General features: G+C 45.3%; 1 protein-coding gene across 6 annotated transcripts in view; it reads left to right on the top strand.

Annotated features, from left to right (window-relative positions):
- The window catches only part of LOC108432112 (rho guanine nucleotide exchange factor 4-like), a 223,807-nt gene that overhangs the window by 109,192 nt on the left and 96,776 nt on the right, over positions 1 to 17,839 (top strand). The window contains exon 1 of one of the 6 annotated variants that reach the window (XM_017705774.2): positions 13,990 to 14,399. The exons of the other annotated variants lie outside the window; for them this stretch is intronic. Coding sequence (XP_017561263.1) covers positions 14,192 to 14,399 — 208 coding nt within the window. The 5' untranslated portion in view covers positions 13,990 to 14,191. Of the gene's footprint in view, positions 1 to 13,989; positions 14,400 to 17,839 lie in introns of those variants that run through there. 6 annotated transcript variants of the gene reach the window in all.

Raw genomic sequence — 17,839 nt, 5'->3', positions numbered from 1 at the left:
AGATGTATAAAGTTATAAGATAATCGCACACTGAGTACAATAGCTGTAGATTATTATATATGAAATACAATTAAATACAGTAGTTTAGTTATAGATAATTACATTTATGGCGTTTGGCTGACGCTCTTATCCAGAGCGACTCACAATTTGATCATTTTACACAGGGAGGCCAAGGTGGTGTTAGGAGTCTTGCCCAAGGACTCTTATTGGTATATAGTGTAGTGTGGTTACCCAGGCGGGGCACTGAACCCCAGTCTACAGCGCAGAAGGCAGAGGTGTTACCCACTACACTAACCAACCAACACCAATATACCACCTGTGTTCATTTTTTTTGTGAATTCAACTCATCAACAAACAAGCACGGAGAGGATGGCATTGAAATGTACTGCACGGCATTATGGGATGTGGCAATTTTGTTGTTTTGAAGATTTTGGCAGTTGTTTATCCTTTTAAATTGTTCAAATGCTGGACCAATTAAGTGTTGACAAAAATGTTTTGGATCGCTGGAGTTTCCAGATATGAGTTATAAGTTAAAATGCATGTTTGAAACATTCTCTGCATGAACCGTGTAAAACATTTTTGAATGTTTTCAGAATGTTTAACTCGCCTTTACCCTTTTGTTGCTGTGTGAAGGCTAAAGCAGAGAGCTAATAGCAGGTGCTACAGTGATCTGGCTGTGTGTCTGTGCTGTATTTCTGGTTGTGGGATGTCAGAGCTGGGTTCTCTCACTCTGGCTAGTGATGGCCGGTTCCTCTGAGTGCTCTGGTGAGAATCACGTCACTATTTTTACCCTTTCTTTATAAAATGAAGGCTAAAAGCACAGAACTAATATAGCGGTAGTGAGTTGGTTTGGGTGATCTTGGAGCTGGATTTCTGGCTGATGGACGGTCACAGGTGGATGAAATCACTCTGGATTGTAAGGGCAGAGTCTGCTGAGTGATTTGATTTGTGAACCATGGCGTTGTTTTAACCCTTTGTTGGACTATGAAGGCCAAAAATCAGAGCAATCGTATCAGGATTTTGATTGATTTTCCGAGTCAAATTGCTGAAATTGCAGCTACTTGACGTATGTTAGATAGTTTGGGCCAGGCTGGCTGTGAGTCCTGATATTGCATCATGTCTGTAGCTTAAACATTTGAAGTTATAAAGGCTAGAAGTCAACTACCAGTTTGCGGGTTCGAAAGTTTAGTACTTTTATTTTCATTGTCATATTATATTGGCAGATTAATGCGCATAATTACGTATTATAAGTAATGTAGTAATGCTTGACGCTTATCTGACAGTAGAATAAGGCAATTTTACTAGATAAAAAGACCTAGAACAAGTTAGAATACACAGAAATGAGTCAAATAATATAATAATCTCATTGTAGGTATATCACACTTATAAAGGGTTCTTTGGCAAAGAGAATGGTTCTATGTAGAACCATAAACACTCAAAGAACCCTTTGCGTGAGGTCAGATTGATGGAGAATGTGCTGTAAATGGTTCTATATCGAAGTTTTTTGAAAAGGGATCTATAGCACCAAAAAGGGTTCTTCTGTTGTTACAAGCTTGACATTGTAACAGTAGAACGTTTTTGGTGCTTTGATATAGAACCATACACAGGACAATCAGTCTAAAGAGCCCTTTCACAATGAAAAGTCTCCTTAATTATGGAAAGGGTTCTCTGAGTGTTCATGGTTCTATATACAACCACTTTCTTTACTAAGGAACCTTTTGAAGAATCATTTTAATAGTGTGGTTTTAAGCTGGTTCACTTGCCAAGATAGAATTTTTGAGGTAGGCCTGAATACAGAATGACTCTGAACCCTCTGAGTAGGTGATAAGCTCCCCATACAGAGCAGTCCGGTGTCTAATTATTAGCTTTGAACAGCTATTAATTTGTGTTTAATATGATGACTGTTATTGTATCTCTAAGACATCACCAACACGCACAAAGAGGCCAATACGTCAGGGGTGTCCAGTCTGCTCCACACAGGGCCATTGAGTCTGCAGGTTTTCATTCCAACAAAGCAGGAGATCAGCTGTGGCCAGCTCTGCGCAAGTTCAAATATAGGCTTAAGTAACATAAGTGTTTACTAAGTTCAAGTTTATGATTCATTACTAAATCAATCACGAGTTGCACCACAAACTAGTTTTAAGATAAGATAATCCTTTATTAGTCCCAGAGCGGGGAAATTCACAGGTTTTTAAATATTGAGCTTAGTAGTAGAGCTGAATCGTTCATCACTTTTATATCAAAATCGCAATTTAAGACATTTTTTTTAAATTATAGCCTACACTCAACAATATACACTATTTCCAAAAGTTTTCACTCACCCATCCAAATCATTGAATTCAGGTGTTCCAATCACTTCCATGGCCACAGGTGTATAAAGCCGAGCCCCTAGGCCTGCAGACTGCTTCTACAGGTATTAGTGAAAGAATGGATCGCTCTCAGGAGCTCAGTGAATTCCAGCGTGGTACCGTGATCGGACGCCACCTGTGCAGCAAGTCCAGTCGTGAAATTTCCTCACTACTAAATATTCCACAGTCCACTGTCAGTGGGATTATAACAAAGTGGAAGTGATTGGGAACGACAGCAACTCAGCCACGAAGTGGTCAGCCACGTAAAATGACAGAGCGGGGTCAGCGGATGCTGAGGGGCATAGAGCACAGAGGTCACCGACTTTCTGCAGAGTCAATCACTACAGACCTCCAAACTTCATGTGGCCTTCAGATCAGCTCAAGAACAGCGTAGAGAGCTTCATGGAATGGGTTTCCATGGCCGAGCAGCTGCATCCAAGCCTTACATCACTAAGCGCAATGCAAAGCGTGGAATGCAGTGGTGTAAAGCACCGCCACTGGACTCTAGAGCAGTGGAGACGTGTTCTCTGGAGTGACCAATCACTCTTCTCCATCTGGCAATCCGATGGGCGAGTCTGGGTTTGGCGGTTGCCAGGAGACGGTACTTGTCTGACTGCATTGTTCCAAGTGTAAAGTTTGGTGGAGGGGGGATCATGGTGTGGGGTTGTTTTTCAGGAGTTGGGCTCGACCCCTTAGTTCCAGTGAAAGGAACTCTTAAAGCTTCAGCACCAAGAGATTTTGGACAATTTCATGTTCCCAACTTTGTGGGAACAGTTTGGGGACGGCCCCTTCCTGCTCCAACATGACTGCGCACCAGTGCACAAAGCAGGTCCATAAAGACACGGATGAGCCAGTTTGGTGTGGAAGAACTTGGCTGGCCTGACCTCAACCCCATAGAACACCTTTGGGATGAATTAGAGCGGAGACTGTGAGCCAGGCCTTCTCGTCCAACATCAGTGTCTAACCTCATAAATGTGCTTCTGGAAGAACGGTCAAAAATTCCCATAAACACTCCTAACCCTTGTGGAAAGCCTTCCCAGAAGAGTCGAAGCTGTTGTAGCTGCAAAGGGTGGGCCGAGATCATATTAAACCCTATGGATGAAGAATGGGATCTCACTCAGGTTCATATGTGTGTGAAGCCAGACGAGCGAATACTTTTGGCAATGTAGTTTAGTATAGTTCTTTAAAAGGTTCTTTAAAAATAGTTCTTTGGTATCGACAGTCATTCTGTATAGAACCATCAACACTCAGACCCATTTGCATGCATAAAAAAGTTCTTTGCATGGTGAACCGGTTCTTCCGATTGGAGAACATATTGTATGTGGTTCTGTATAGCATCAAAAAGGGTCGGTACTGTTACTTTGTTGCTTGTTGATGTCAAGCTAATAACAATACAAGAACATTTTGGCCCTACAGAGAACTCTTTTCAAAGATTCTACATAGAACCATATACAACACATTCTCCATCAATCTGAAGAACCATTTCACCACACAGAGAACTTTTTATGCCTGCAGATGGGTTGTCTTTCCCAAAGAATACTTGAGGAACCATCTTCATTCAGTGTGTACATTCGCAAAAAAGCGGTTTTAAGTTTTAAGAGGCGAAGCAGAACTCGGTAAGAGTTTGTGAACGGCCTGTAATTGAATTAGACCAATCAGAGGCACCACCCAAACCTCCATGTGTCGTGGCATCACAACAACAACTTACTGGCAGTTTGGCACACGCTACGTTCAGGCGCTGAGAGCCTCAAACCAGAAAAGAGGAATGTTCTGGTTTTCAGACCAAAACAAATCACGCATGATTGATTTCAACTGCAGTCGGAATATTAATGGGATAAATCGTGATTAGATATTTTCCACCAATCGTTCATCCCTGCTTAGTAGTTATATTAAAAATCCCTGATCACTGAAAGCCACGGTGGACTCACCATGTGCTTTTCTTCATAGATCATCAGAAAACAGGTGAAAGACGTCGAGTGACGTCATCAGTGTGACTTTTATTTCAGAATAAGAGACGTTACGCGGCCACGCCAGTGACGCGGCTCCTGGGGAACTTTCGTTATATATTTTATAATATTTACTTGGCATTTGTTTTCTTTTTGTCACTTAAATGATGTTTCATAGTCATATTTTCATAGACTGCTGCAGTTAAAATGACAGAAAACCCTTTTTTTTACGCATGACTGTGAGGACCAGCTCTTCTGTGGTGCTTGGAATTCTGTAAGTAAGATAAGTGATAAGTGATACTTTTTTGATCCCACAACTGGGAAATTCCACCTCCGCATTTAACCCATCCATGAAGTGTAACACCACATACACACTAGTGAACACACACACTAGGGGGCAGTGAGCACACTTGCCCGGAGCGGTGGGCAGCCCTATCCACGGCGCCCGGGGAACAGTTGGGGGTTAGGTGTCTTGCTCAAGGACACCTCAGTCATGGACTGTCGGCCCTGGGGATCGAACCGGCAACCTTCCGGTCACAGGGCCAGATCCCTAACCTCCAGCCCACGACTGCCCCCCCCCAAAAAAAATTTGGAGCGCTTCACAGATTTGCGTGTCATCTATATCATTGATTTAAAAACCAATATTGCTAAATTGAGGCTCAGTCAGGTGTGATTGTTACAATAACTTACGTTGATACATGAATTCACTGCCTGATGTCTGAGACTCTGTTTGATGATCATTTTCAGATGCCAGCACACGCAGGAAAGCTGAGGAAAAACAGTTTCCAAAGAAAACAGTTTCAGTATTTACCCCTATTTTATCACCACGCCGCACATCACACGTCCGCCACACCCTCCGCGTTTCAGAGGGGGCTTTAGAGCCGTGGTCGCTCTTAAAAAGTGCTTCAAGGGTTCTGTATAGAACCATAAACACTCAAAGAACCTTTTGTGTGATTAAAAGGTTCTTTGCATCAAGAAAGCGTTCTTCGGGTTTATGGAAAATGTGCATTAATGTCTTATAGAGCCTTTTCGAAAAGGGTTCTATATAGCACCCAAAAGGGTTCTGCTATTGTTACAAGTTTGACACCATAACAATAGAAGAGCCTTTTTGGGTGATGTACCGTCTACAGCACCGTTCTCCATCAATCTGAAGAACCCTTTCATGATGCTACGAGCCCTATAATCATGCAAAGGGTGCTTTGAGCGTTCACGCTTCTATATAGAACAGTTTTCTTTACTAAAGAACCCTTGAAGCACCATCTTGTTTGCAAAGCTGCATTACGTGCTCCGCCCGCCTCACTGAGGACATTTGTTGTTGCTTTAGTTATTGTTTATGTTGTCCTTCATTTGTTTGCTGACAGCTGGCTAGAAACAACCGGCCTGCTTGGCTGTTTTTCATAACCATCTACTGTGAGGAGCTTTTAGAGGTGGACGTCTGGTTCCTATCACCACCACTGTGAACAGTTCTGACTAAGCTTCTCTAGAACGGAGCGTTCCTCATCAAACCACTTTGTGGAACGTCTCTTTAAGTCATGGTGCGTTGACCCACCTGCTTTCCGTATCAGTGTCAGAGCAGGGGAAGACTGTGCTCCCTGGAGCGTATGGTGCGGATGCATTACTCATTCATTAGTCCTGCCGTCTGAAACACAGTGCAGGAAATTAGATAAAGAAAAGCTCACGCAGAGTGGCTGCATGCATTCATCTCCTTAGGGACCAGGGTGTTCATTCACTCTGTGGATGTGTGTGTGTGTGTGTGTGTGTGTGTGTGTGTGTGTGTTTGAGCTCTGTATAACTTTAAAATCATTAAAAAGTTATTATTTACAATTATATAAAAAATTCTATTATAAATACAGAATTATTCAAATTTATTTTATTGCACTACATAGAAAATGCCTGTTTATTTTTAATGTAAATCCGTGGAACCAGAATTTTTTCCCAAGTCATTTTAGGCCATTTGGTCCGTTCATCATGAAATGTACACGTATATAAAGGGCAACAGTTACTTTCAAATTATGTCAAAAATTCCCCCAAAAAAATGGAGATACAAGGTTTTCTTCTGACAGCAGCAATATGTAGTTTCCATACAGTAACTATTCGTTTTTCCCATAGAAATAAATGGCAAAGTGGTCTGAAAATAATAAAAGTACTACAAATAATGCCACAGTGGACACCTCTTGCACGGATACGCATTCAAATCCACATACTTTCTAGCACACATGTATACACACATACTAGCAACCACCTGGAATACCATAGCAATCAACGGTACCCTAGCAACCTGCTTAGATTCTTGAACAACCACTTGGCAACATACTAGCAACCATAGCACCATAGCAGCCACCTTTCATTACCATGGCAACAACTTAGCAACCACGTAGCATCACCATAACAACTACCTGGATCAGCATATCTGTCACGGTTGGCTCCTCCCAGTCCTGTCCATGTGCTCATGTTTTGGTTTTGTAACTCCGCCCCTGATTGTTATCACCTGTCCCTCATTGTTCCGTGTATTTAAGCCCTGTGTTTGCCCCTTCCGTTTGCCAGTCTTTGTATCTATGTATCTTTGTATCTTTGTATCTTTGTATCATTGTATCATTGTATCTGGTCTTTGTTTGTGTTGGTTCTGGTTGTTTTCGTCATGTCTTACCCTCGATCTGTCCGTGTCGGCTCATTGACCCTGGACTGTTCTGACTACGACCCTGGATTTGCCCGTAATAAATCTCGCTTATCTCAGCGTATGCGTCCGCCTCCTCGCTCCCCCTTACAGAAAGACTGGCCCCCACAGGACGCAGCAGGTAAGCGAGACTCCGGCATGTGGTTGTTCCGTTGGGACGAAACTCCGGCTGTTTCAAAGCAGCCCGAGTTCGCCGTGTCCCAACGCCACCAAGCCGGAGACAGCAAATCCCCTGGCGCTGAGGGAACACGAGCGTCTCGTCGGTCCCGCAAGAAAGCGGAGGACCTTCCCGCCTTGTGTCCGGGAGGCGAGAGCTCAGGTAAGCGCCTTGGGTCTGCCCGTCTTGAGCGCCACTGCAGGGAGGAGCGACCTGCAGTGCAAGACGGTGTCAGACAGAAGGAGCATTCAGATGACCCGTTTTTTGGTACTCGGCTCGTTCGCAAGCGTCACTGCGAGCTGCCAATCGCTCGAGTGAGCATTGGGAACGGCCGAGTGGGTCCAGTATCTGTGTGTTCCTCCAGGTTGGAGCAGAGGTCCCCAGCCCGAAAGCCCAATCCCGTGGCCGCACCCCGCGGCACTCCTGATCCCGTGGCCGCACCCCGCGGCACTCCTGATCCCGTGGCCGCACCCCGCGGCACTCCAGATCCCGTGGCCGCACCCCGCGGCACTTCTGATCCCGTGGCCGCACCCCGCGGCACTTCTGATCCCGTGGCCGCACCCCGCGGCAAGCCTGCGCCTCCGGACCCGCCGCCAGTCGCCGCGCCTCCGGACCCGCCGCCAGTCGCCGCGCCTCCGGACCCGCCGCCAGTCGCCGCGCCTCCGGACCCGCCGCCAGTCGCCGCGCCTCCGGACCCGCCGCCAGTCGCCGCGGACGTCGTAGCAGGCCCGCCTGCCTCCATGGACGTCGTGGCAGGCCCGCCTGCCTCCGTGGACGTCGCAGCAGGCCCCGCGCCTGCCTCCGTGGACGTCGCAGCAGGCCCCCCGCCTGCCTCCGTGGACGTCGTAGCAGGCCCGCCTGCCTCCGTGGACGTCGTAGCAGGCCCGCCTGCCTCCGTGGACGTCGTAGCAGGCCCGCCTGCCTCCGTGGACGTTACATCCCCTTTGTTCCCACCCATCCCGCCCTCGTCTGTGTCTGTTCCCCCTGGGAATCCTGTTTCTGTCCCTGTTCCCCGTGGTCCTTCTGTGCCTTCTGTGTCTGTTTCCGTTCCCTTGTTTCTGCCCTGTTCAGTCCCTGGTTTTGTCCTGTTCCCTACTGTTGTGTCTGTCTCGGTTCCCGTTCCTGTTGTGGTTCCCGTTCCTGTGTCTCCTTTTGTTTCTGTTCCTGTTTCTGTTTCCGTGCCCGTGTCCGTTCCCGTGTCTGTCCTGGTGCCTGTTCCCCTGTCTTTTGCGTGGTCTGTTGTTCGTTCTTGTTTTCCTCGTCCTGTGTCTCCGGTCGTCTCTCGGTCGGCGTCGTTTTTTGGTGTGCCTCCTCGTCCTCCCTCCGTTTTTTGTCCTCGTTCTGTTTCGTCTGTTCCTGTGTCTGGTGTGTCTCCGTCTGTGCCCGTTCCTGCCTCTGTGCCCGTTCCTGCCTCTGTGCCCGTTTCTGCCTCTGTGCCCGTTTCTGCCTCTGCTCTGGCTTCGGTGCCCGTTTAGTTTTGTCTTTCTCTGGGTTTCGCTTTTTTGTTGGTTTGTTTTGTTCTGTGTGGCACGCCCGGTGTGCGTGCCTTTGGGGGGGGGTTCTGTCACGGTTGGCTCCTCCCAGTCCTGTCCATGTGCTCATGTTTTGGTTTTGTAACTCCGCCCCTGATTGTTATCACCTGTCCCTCATTGTTCCGTGTATTTAAGCCCTGTGTTTGCCCCTTCCGTTTGCCAGTCTTTGTATCTATGTATCTTTGTATCTTTGTATCATTGTATCATTGTATCTGGTCTTTGTTTGTGTTGGTTCTGGTTGTTTTCGTCATGTCTTACCCTCGATCTGTCCGTGTCGGCTCATTGACCCTGGACTGTTCTGACTACGACCCTGGATTTGCCCGTAATAAATCTCGCTTATCTCAGCGTATGCGTCCGCCTCCTCGCTCCCCCTTACAATATCTAGTTGATATTAACTACCTATATTACTCATTTCTTATATATTTCTTTAAATATGTAGTTACAAAATACAAGGTGTTTCAAAAAGTTGAAGCCTTATTTTTACAACTGTGAGGCGCTTAGGAACCAATCACAATCCAACTGAAAGACGGGGTCACAGAGTTTCTGACTGGCTCCTTCAGTCTGAGAGGAGATGAGACCCCTGAGCAGAGCGTTCTGCGTTCTCCACGTCAATAAGAGTGAATCCGTCAGAACTGTGCAGCCTGATTTTCCTGGGCAGTGAAGCTCCAGCAGCTCAGAGCGTTCGGCGCTGGTTCCACAGCACTGGATGATCTCCGAAATCCCACTGAAAGAGCCGTGAGAGCAGCGACACCCGACACGCTCAGTCCAGTCTGGGATGAGTTTGACTGTGGTGTTGATGTCGTCCGTCCAGCTGGAGGAAGTTCAGACTGAGACCTTATAAAACTACATAATAAACTTTACGTTCATTTAAACCGTTTACAGCTCACTGCACTGACCTGTGATGATTTACAAAGGAAATCAATCATTTTGAAATCGAACGAATCTTTTTAGTATAATTTTATATAGTATAATGTTTTTAGTATAATGTTATATTAGTATAATGTTTTTTTAGAAACCTACCGTCTTTATTCGTACAGTGTCTTTTTGGCCATCGGTTCACCACAGACTTTGCTCAATGACTCCCGAAAAACTCCAGGCCTGCACAGTTTGGTGATTTTCCTGCTCATGCACACCTGATCAGGTTTGTTGATCATGATCAACAACATGATCAGGAACTCACTAAACTGTGCAGGACTCCGGCCCTCGGTCCCCCACTCTTGCACTAGAGGCCCTCACACACTTGCCTGGTTGCCATGCAGCCTGTTATGATGCAGAATGTTTCACATGCACTAACACTCTTCGCTGACCACACGTTTGGACAGACAGACTGCAGCACTCAGAGGCGCGGATTTTGAGAGTGAGGTCAGATGTCCTGCGCCAGATGCCGCCTGCGTAATTAGATCAGCGTGTCTTTATTGAATTGGGTGGCGAGACGTGGCTGTGGTTCCTTTCAAGCCTCTGTACTTGATGGCTCTGTGGCACCCAGCAAGACCCATAGATGAGCATATTAAAGTGATAGTTCAATGAAAAACCCAATTTACGGGCCGGCCTTCCTCCGTATTCAGACCGTAGTCAATCAAACAGTGGGTTTTAGTGTTTAGATAATAGATATAGACCGATCAGGCGTAACACTATGACCATTGTTTCTGTGCTCACTGTCCACTTTATCAGCTCCACTTACTGTATAGCTGCACTCTGTAGTTCTACAGTTACAGACTGTAGTCCATCTGTTTCTCTGATACTCTGTTACCCTGTTCTTCAGTGGTCAGGACCCCATGGACCCTCACAGAGCAGGTACTATCATTTTCAGCACTGCAGTAACACTGACGTGGTGGTAGTGTGTGTTGCGCTGGTCTGAGTGGATTAGACACAGCAGACACACTGTGTCCACTCACTGTCCACTCTATTAGACACTCCTACCTCCTTGTAGATGTAAAGTCAGAGACGACAGCTCATCTGCTGCTGCACAGTTTGTGTTGGTCATCCTCTAGTCCTTCATCAGTGGTCACAGGACACTGTTGGCTGGATATTTTTGGTTGGTGGACTGTTCTCAGTCCAGCAGAGACACTGAGGTGTTTAAACACTCCAGCAGCACTGCTGCGTCTGATCCACTCAGACCAGCACAACACACACTAACACACCACCACCACGTCAGTGTTACTGCAGCGCTGAGAATGACCCACCACCCAAATAGTACCTGCTCTGTGAGGGTCCATGGGGGTCCTGACCGCTGAAGAACAGGGTAACAGAGTATCAGAGAAACAGATGGACTACAGTCTGTAACTGTAGAACTACAGAGTGCAGCTATACAGTAAGTGGAGCTCATAAAGTGCACAAATGAGTGTAGAAACAAGGAGGTGGTCATGATGTCACACCTGACCTATGTAGATTCGTTTTAAAGGTCCTATAAATTTTCAGCTTTTTTATATAAATGTGTTTGAAGTAGTATGTAAACATTAACGGTTCCTTAGCATATCCACTCCAACACATGTCGTCCATTGATTGTACAGGCTGCTGACTCATCTATCACACAGTGTGTGTCTAAATTATGTGCACCACCGTTTTTATGAGCCCCTGTGTTCTTGAAAGCCTGAGTTAGTCTGGGCCTAATATATGAGTGCTGATATATGTGAATGATCAGCCTTTGGATTTTTCTGTAAGCCAATCATTTGCTTTATTCAGTGCCTGGACTGATTTATTTTAGCGCTGGTGTCTTTTGGGTCATAATACAGATGCACTTTGTGTGTTGTTCTGTATTTGTGCACCGGAGGTGCAGTGTATCATACTGTCAGTGTTATTAGTGTCGGTCTGGTTTGTAGGAGTGGAGATGGAGACGGAGTCTTTGTTTAGAGAGAGTTTACTCCAAATCCAGCTCCATCATGCCTTGGCTGTCATGGGTTATTAATACCAGCGCTAGGAGGAATAAGCCTGGAGAGATTTGTGGAGCTGCTGTATATCAGAGTTAGGCTGGGTTACAGCCTAATGATGTTACCACATGAACTCTTAATGTATACATATCTTTTAGTGTGTGTGTGTGTGTGTATATATATATATATATATATATATATATGTATATATATACATATACACATATACATACACACACACACACTTGCTGGTCACTTTATTACGTGTAAATTGGTTAAAGGTCAGACCCCCTTTTGCCTTCAGAACTGTCTTAATTCTTCATGCCACACTTTCAACAAGGTGTTGGAAACGTTCCTCAGAGATTCTGGTTGGTTATTTGAGTTCCTGTTGTCTTTCTATCATCTGGAACCAGTCTGCCCATTCTCCTCTGACCTCTCACATCAACAAGGCATTTTCGTCCACACAACTGACCGCTCGCTGGATATTTCCTCTTTTTCGGACCGTTCTCTGTAAACCCTAGAGATGGTTGTGTGTGAAAATCCCAGTAGATCAGCAGTTTCTGAAATACTCAGACCAGCCCGTCTGGCACCAACAACCACGCCACGTTCAAAGCCCCTTAAATCCCCTTTCTTCCCCGTTCTGATGCTCGGTCTGCACTTCAGCAAGTCGTCTTGACCACCTCTACATGCCTAAATGCACTGATTTGCAGCCGTGTGATTGGCTGATTGTCTATTTGTGTTAACAAGCAACTGAACATGAGATTCCTCCTATGGCGCCCATTCATGCTGAAGTTATAAGGAATGTGTCAGCTTGGTCTGCTTTTTAAGTGAGACAGCATGCAGGACAGCCAGCGGTCACATGTGTATCACTGCTGTTGGGACAAAACCTTTTTTGTTTTTGTCATTTTTCAGTTTTTGGCATAATTTGAAAATGCCTGTTGCCCTTTATATTGTGCATAAATTTCATGATGAATGAACGAAAAGAAACAGCCCAAAATGACATGGGGTAAAAAGTCTGGGTCCATTGACTTACATTAAAAGTACAGTATGTTTTTTCCTTCTCCTGTAGAGTTACCGTTTTGGAGATCCAAGGTTTCGTTCCGACAGCAGCGATATGTATCTGTTTGCGCCAGAAAGATGCCATAAGTGACATCTTTACACAGATTTCAGTTGGATCTTTGATTGCTGTATTGGTTCGAAGTCACAGTTGACTTTTAACCGACTTTAGACTAAAATCCTGTTGCTTTGAGTGACCCTACATCTCAATTATGTTTATTTTATTAAAGCAACTGCCTGAACATCCGAAATGCTACCAAATGTGACGATTTTAACTCTAATTTTCACGGTAGCAACTACGTCACTAACAAACACAGCTTTGATCTTAATTACAGAAAATAGTCCAGCAGCACTGCTGTGACTGATCCACTCGTACCAGCACAACACACACTAACACACCACCACCACGTCAGTGTTGCTGCAGTGCTGAGAATGACCCACCACCCAAATAGTACCTGCTCTGTGAGGGTCCATGGGGGTCCTGACCACTGAAGAACAGGGTAACAGAGTATCAGAGAAACAGATGGACTACAGTCTGTAACTGTAGAACTACAGAGTGCACTTACATTGTAAAGTGTGTGCGTGTGTGTGTGTTTGTGTGTGTGTATATATATACACACACACACACTGCTGTTGAATGGTTCTACTGACTTACATTAAAAGTAATTAGTATTTTTAAATTAGTATTTAAAAAGTATTTTTTCCCTTCTCCTGTAAAGTTATAAATTTGAAAAAGGTGTTCCAACATTGGCGATATGTGTTTATGTGTGTGTGTGTGTGTGTGTGTGTGTGTGTGTGTGTGTGTGTGTGTGTGTGTGTGTGTGTATTTATTTATTTATTTATTTATTTAAACCTGACAGACGTAACTGTATTTTGCACCGATGTTTTTTACTCATGGAAATAATGTAGACGTTTGAAGTCAATTCAGCGCATCCCTGTATTTGTCAGTGTGTGTATAGTAGTGCGGTGTATAAGTGCTCCATCATGTCATTAGCAGCGGTGTCTGTATTCTCTAAGCCGATTGTGTATGCACAGCCAGGAAATCCCAGCGCTATAGCTTCCTCTCTGACAGGCTGCAGAGTACCGGAGCTTTATCCATTACTGCCAGCTTTCAGCACTTCTGTCTGACAGCCGAGAGAGAGAGAGGGAAAGAATGAGGGAAAAGAGAAAAAGAGTGAGCGAGGGGCACACACACACAGAGAGAGAGAGAGAGGGAGAGAGAAAACAAGTGAATGAGGGGGACGAGGGGAAAGCGGATGTTTTCAAAGACGAGCTGATGCTGAAAGTGTCACTTTTACATCGTCCTGTGGTAAACCCCCCTAGAGGGCCCCCGCCAGGCACTGAGCTCTGAGAGAGAGAGAGAGAGAGAGGGAGAGAGGGAGAGAGAGGAGGAGCTGCAGAGCTGTTTCTGAACAGCGCAGCAGATCGGCAGAAGCAGCATAGTTGTGTTCCAGGTGTAGGATCTCGTCCTCTCGGGGGATCAGACTGGACCGGCTGTTTCTCAGCTATTGGACAGCAACTCTCGTGAGCTGAGTTTCTCTGTGGATCACAGCCTAGTGGACCAGCTGTTTCTCAGGTAGAGGATTATTATAGGATAGCACTTGCAGTGCTATGCGCACCCAGCAGGGCGGCGCTGATGCCCCTGCACCCCTGCCCGGGGGCAGCTGCGGCAGCAGCAGCGGCAGTTCCGGCCTCCTGTCCCCCGGATCGGATTCGGACAGCAGCCTCGGGCCCGCTGGACCTTACCCCGGCTTTAGTGGCACCCTGCGGGGGGCGCTGTCACGCTACTGGAGCCTGGAGAGTTTACACTCCACCACAGGTAAGACCTGAGGGTCACACTGATTGCAAACGGAAGCACATTAGGACCTTAAACTGTGGGTTTATTCTTTAGTTAATTGGTCTTAAAGGGATACTTACACATTTTCCAGCCTAATCTCTAAATGCTTAGGGCAGATCTTCACCAAAGACGGTCATTTCAGCTCATTTTCTGTATGATACAGATGCTACAGATGCTACAGATGCAGTGGACAGTGATTGGATAGGAAAATGCTGGAGTAGTCCTTTAAATATCCCATATCCTTCATTTTTCTAGCGTTTTTTATCTTCTCTCCCCTGTTTTCTTGTTTATGACATTTGCGTGGGTTTATACACTAAAAACAAACAAAATCAGGCTCCTTTTGTTACTGTGCCCTAAAGAGACACATGTAAATTAGCTTGATTCTGATTTGCTGCCCTTGTTAGAAAATCAGGCAGAAACACTCCTTATTACATCAGAATGGGCGGGGCTTAACTGCCACAGGCCTAATATTTGGATATGTGCTTTTTTTTGGCAACAGTGAATTGTATATGGATTTTATTGACTTGACAGTGTCAGAAATTATATAGTTTACATATTAGCTGCATTCGTTACTAAACACAATGCGTTAAAGGGCCCATTCCATGTAAAACCAAATGGTTTAAATAAATCGGTTTGAATGTAAACAGTTTGTATGTAAACAATTATTCTAAATATATTGGCGTCATACGCGTGTCCCATTTGTCATGTTCCTTATTTACGAATTAGTTGAATCCAATTGCTTTGTAGCTTGAAGTGTATCCGGTATCGTCACTGGAGGATAAAAAAAATATTGCCTCCAGAACCTTTAAAGGACCCGTATTATGGAAAAATTCATGGTATTTAAACATGGTTTTAAATTGGATCATTCAACATTAGGCTGCAACAAAACGCTGTTTTATTGTTTTTGTGATGTCACTAATCAATGCAACAAATGCATTTACAAATATCTACCCATTCAGGCTACCGCACGCCCTTTAATCTCGCCCAAGACTGATAGGAGGACTGCTATGGGAATGAGGTCCAATATATACCGGCCAATCAGAATAGAGCTCATTTAATACTAAAGAACCACAAAAACAGTTATCAGTAACCAAACTTTCTGATGCATGAAACCTTTATGTGCAACTTCTAGGCCTTTAGGGACCTTATATTTATGATAATTGTGACAAGGCAGCGTAAGAAACCCTTTAAAAGGGTTTAGGGGTTTGAAGGGAAAGTCCACAAAGTTTTCAAAATTCTATTCTAATATATTTTCCTGGTTGAAATGTGAACAATGAGTGGTTTGGTGTGAAATGGTCCGCTGTAGAGAAACTTCCAGACTCAGATGTCTTTACAGTGGTGGTGATAGGAACCAGGCGTCACCATGACTACAACACTAATATAGACATGTAATATCAAAACCACCAGAGAACCTACACGAGCCATCAGAGTGTTTAGTAATGTAGGGTTGATGATGGAAAAACAATAATAGATCTGATACATAAATACATTTTCTTTGGCAATTATTTGACCTTACAACACCCTGCATGCACCTTTCCATAAAGAATAGATCTAAAAATGCACTTTAGCCCAAAATCTATTGTCTCAGTCATCAGGCAGTGAATTCATAATCATGTGTTAACGTTCCATGAGGGAGCTTTTAGAGCCGTCTGGTTCCTATCGCTACCACTGTAAACAATTCCGGCTCATTAAGTTTCTCTACCATGTCACACCAAACCACTCTGAATGACTCTGTTTATGTTTTTAAGATGAAGATTACGTGACCCTCACAACGGGGAAATTTCACCTCCACGTTTAACCCATCCATGCAATGAAACACCACATACACACTAGTGAACACACACTACATACACACTAGTGAACACACACACTACGGGGCAGTGAGCACGCTTGCCCGGAGCGGTGGGCAGCCCTATCCACAGCACCCAGGGAGCAGTTGGGGGTTAGGTGTCTTGCTCAAGAGCAACCTCAGTCATGTACTGTAGGCTCTAGGGATCAAACCGGCGACCTTCCGGTAACTGAGCCGGTTCCCTGACCTCCAGCCTCCAGCCTCCAGCCCATGACTGTCCTAGTTACTGTTCGATTATGCCAAAAATAAAAAAAATTAAAAATCAATGGAATTCCCCTTCAAAGACAGCCAGGCTTGTTGAGATGCATTTGCTGGTTGATGATGCTGGTCAGAGTCTGCGTCTGCCTCAGAGTCCGCATGTTTTTCTGATGCCGCCGAGACGCAGGGATGCGGTTATTACACCGTGGGTTGATGCGCTCTGAAGATATGACTGTGCTGCTCATGCTTTCGGCTTCTCTGATGGCAGATAGACGATTAAATAGCGTCCGGTTTGCTGAGATGAGATTTGAGATGGACACAGCAGTTGCCGTGAAGGGTGTGCAAACAGAGGGTATGGCCTTACTGGCCATTCTAAATCAGTACAGGACCTTCTAGTGCTGCCTTTACATGCTGGAGTGGTCCTCTGTTGCTATGGTCAACATGTGACCGGTGGCTGTTTGACTGCTGTTAATGTTTGAGGCGTGTGTTCTGTGAATGGATGTGTCGCCTCAGTGAACTCATGAGCTCTCTCTGCCTCTCCTCTCCTCTTTCTCTCTCTGCCTCTGTCTTCCTCTATCTCTCTCTCTGCCTCTCTTTCTTTCTCCTCTCTCTCCTCTTTCTCTCTGCCTCTCCTCTTTATCTCTCGCTCTCTCTCTCTCTGCCTCTTTCTCTCTCGGCCTTTTCTCTCCCACTCTTCACCACTCCTCACATTCACTCTGCTCTCTCTCATCGTCATGGTGACGGACGAGCAGTGGTCTGTGTTGTAGATCAGGAGAGGATCGATATTTACAGAAACGCCGTTCGGCTCTGACTGGTTTATGGTTTCATGTTATCAGACATGATGTCCTCCGCTGTTTAATTATTATTCCAGCACAGAATCAGAGGATGAAGCTCTATTCTCTCTTTCTCTCCCTCTCTCCCTCTCTCTCTCACCGCCCGTGGCCTTGAAGGAGCTGCGTCATGTCATAGATGTGCAGTTTCACTCACTGGTGTGAAACTCCATTCAGTTCTGACATATACATGTGCTCATGTCCTCACAATGATAGGACAATGAGCACACTTGAGCACATGTTTTCACAAAAAAAAAACCCCAAAGAGCAGGAAGGTATCTTCTGGATACTGAGGTTAAGGTTATGGTCAGGTGTAGCTGTAGGTATATTATATGGCTACAGTAATAGAAAAAGTCAGTAGAAACCTGTGGAAGTCCTCACAAGTATAGCAAGACAAGACAGTAGTGTGTGTGTGTGTGTGTGTGTGTGTGTGTGTGTGTGTGTGTGTGTGTGTGTGTGTGTGTGTGTGTGCTGCTTACATATATAATAACGTCGTGTGAAATTGTACAGATATTGCTGTTGTTGGAAAAAGACCTCATATCTCC

This window comes from Pygocentrus nattereri, chromosome 3, assembly GCF_015220715.1.
Source record: "Pygocentrus nattereri isolate fPygNat1 chromosome 3, fPygNat1.pri, whole genome shotgun sequence".
Lineage (NCBI taxonomy): Eukaryota > Metazoa > Chordata > Actinopteri > Characiformes > Serrasalmidae > Pygocentrus > Pygocentrus nattereri.
Note: the sequence above shows the minus strand (reverse complement) of the source record. Positions and strands in the feature narration are given on the sequence as shown.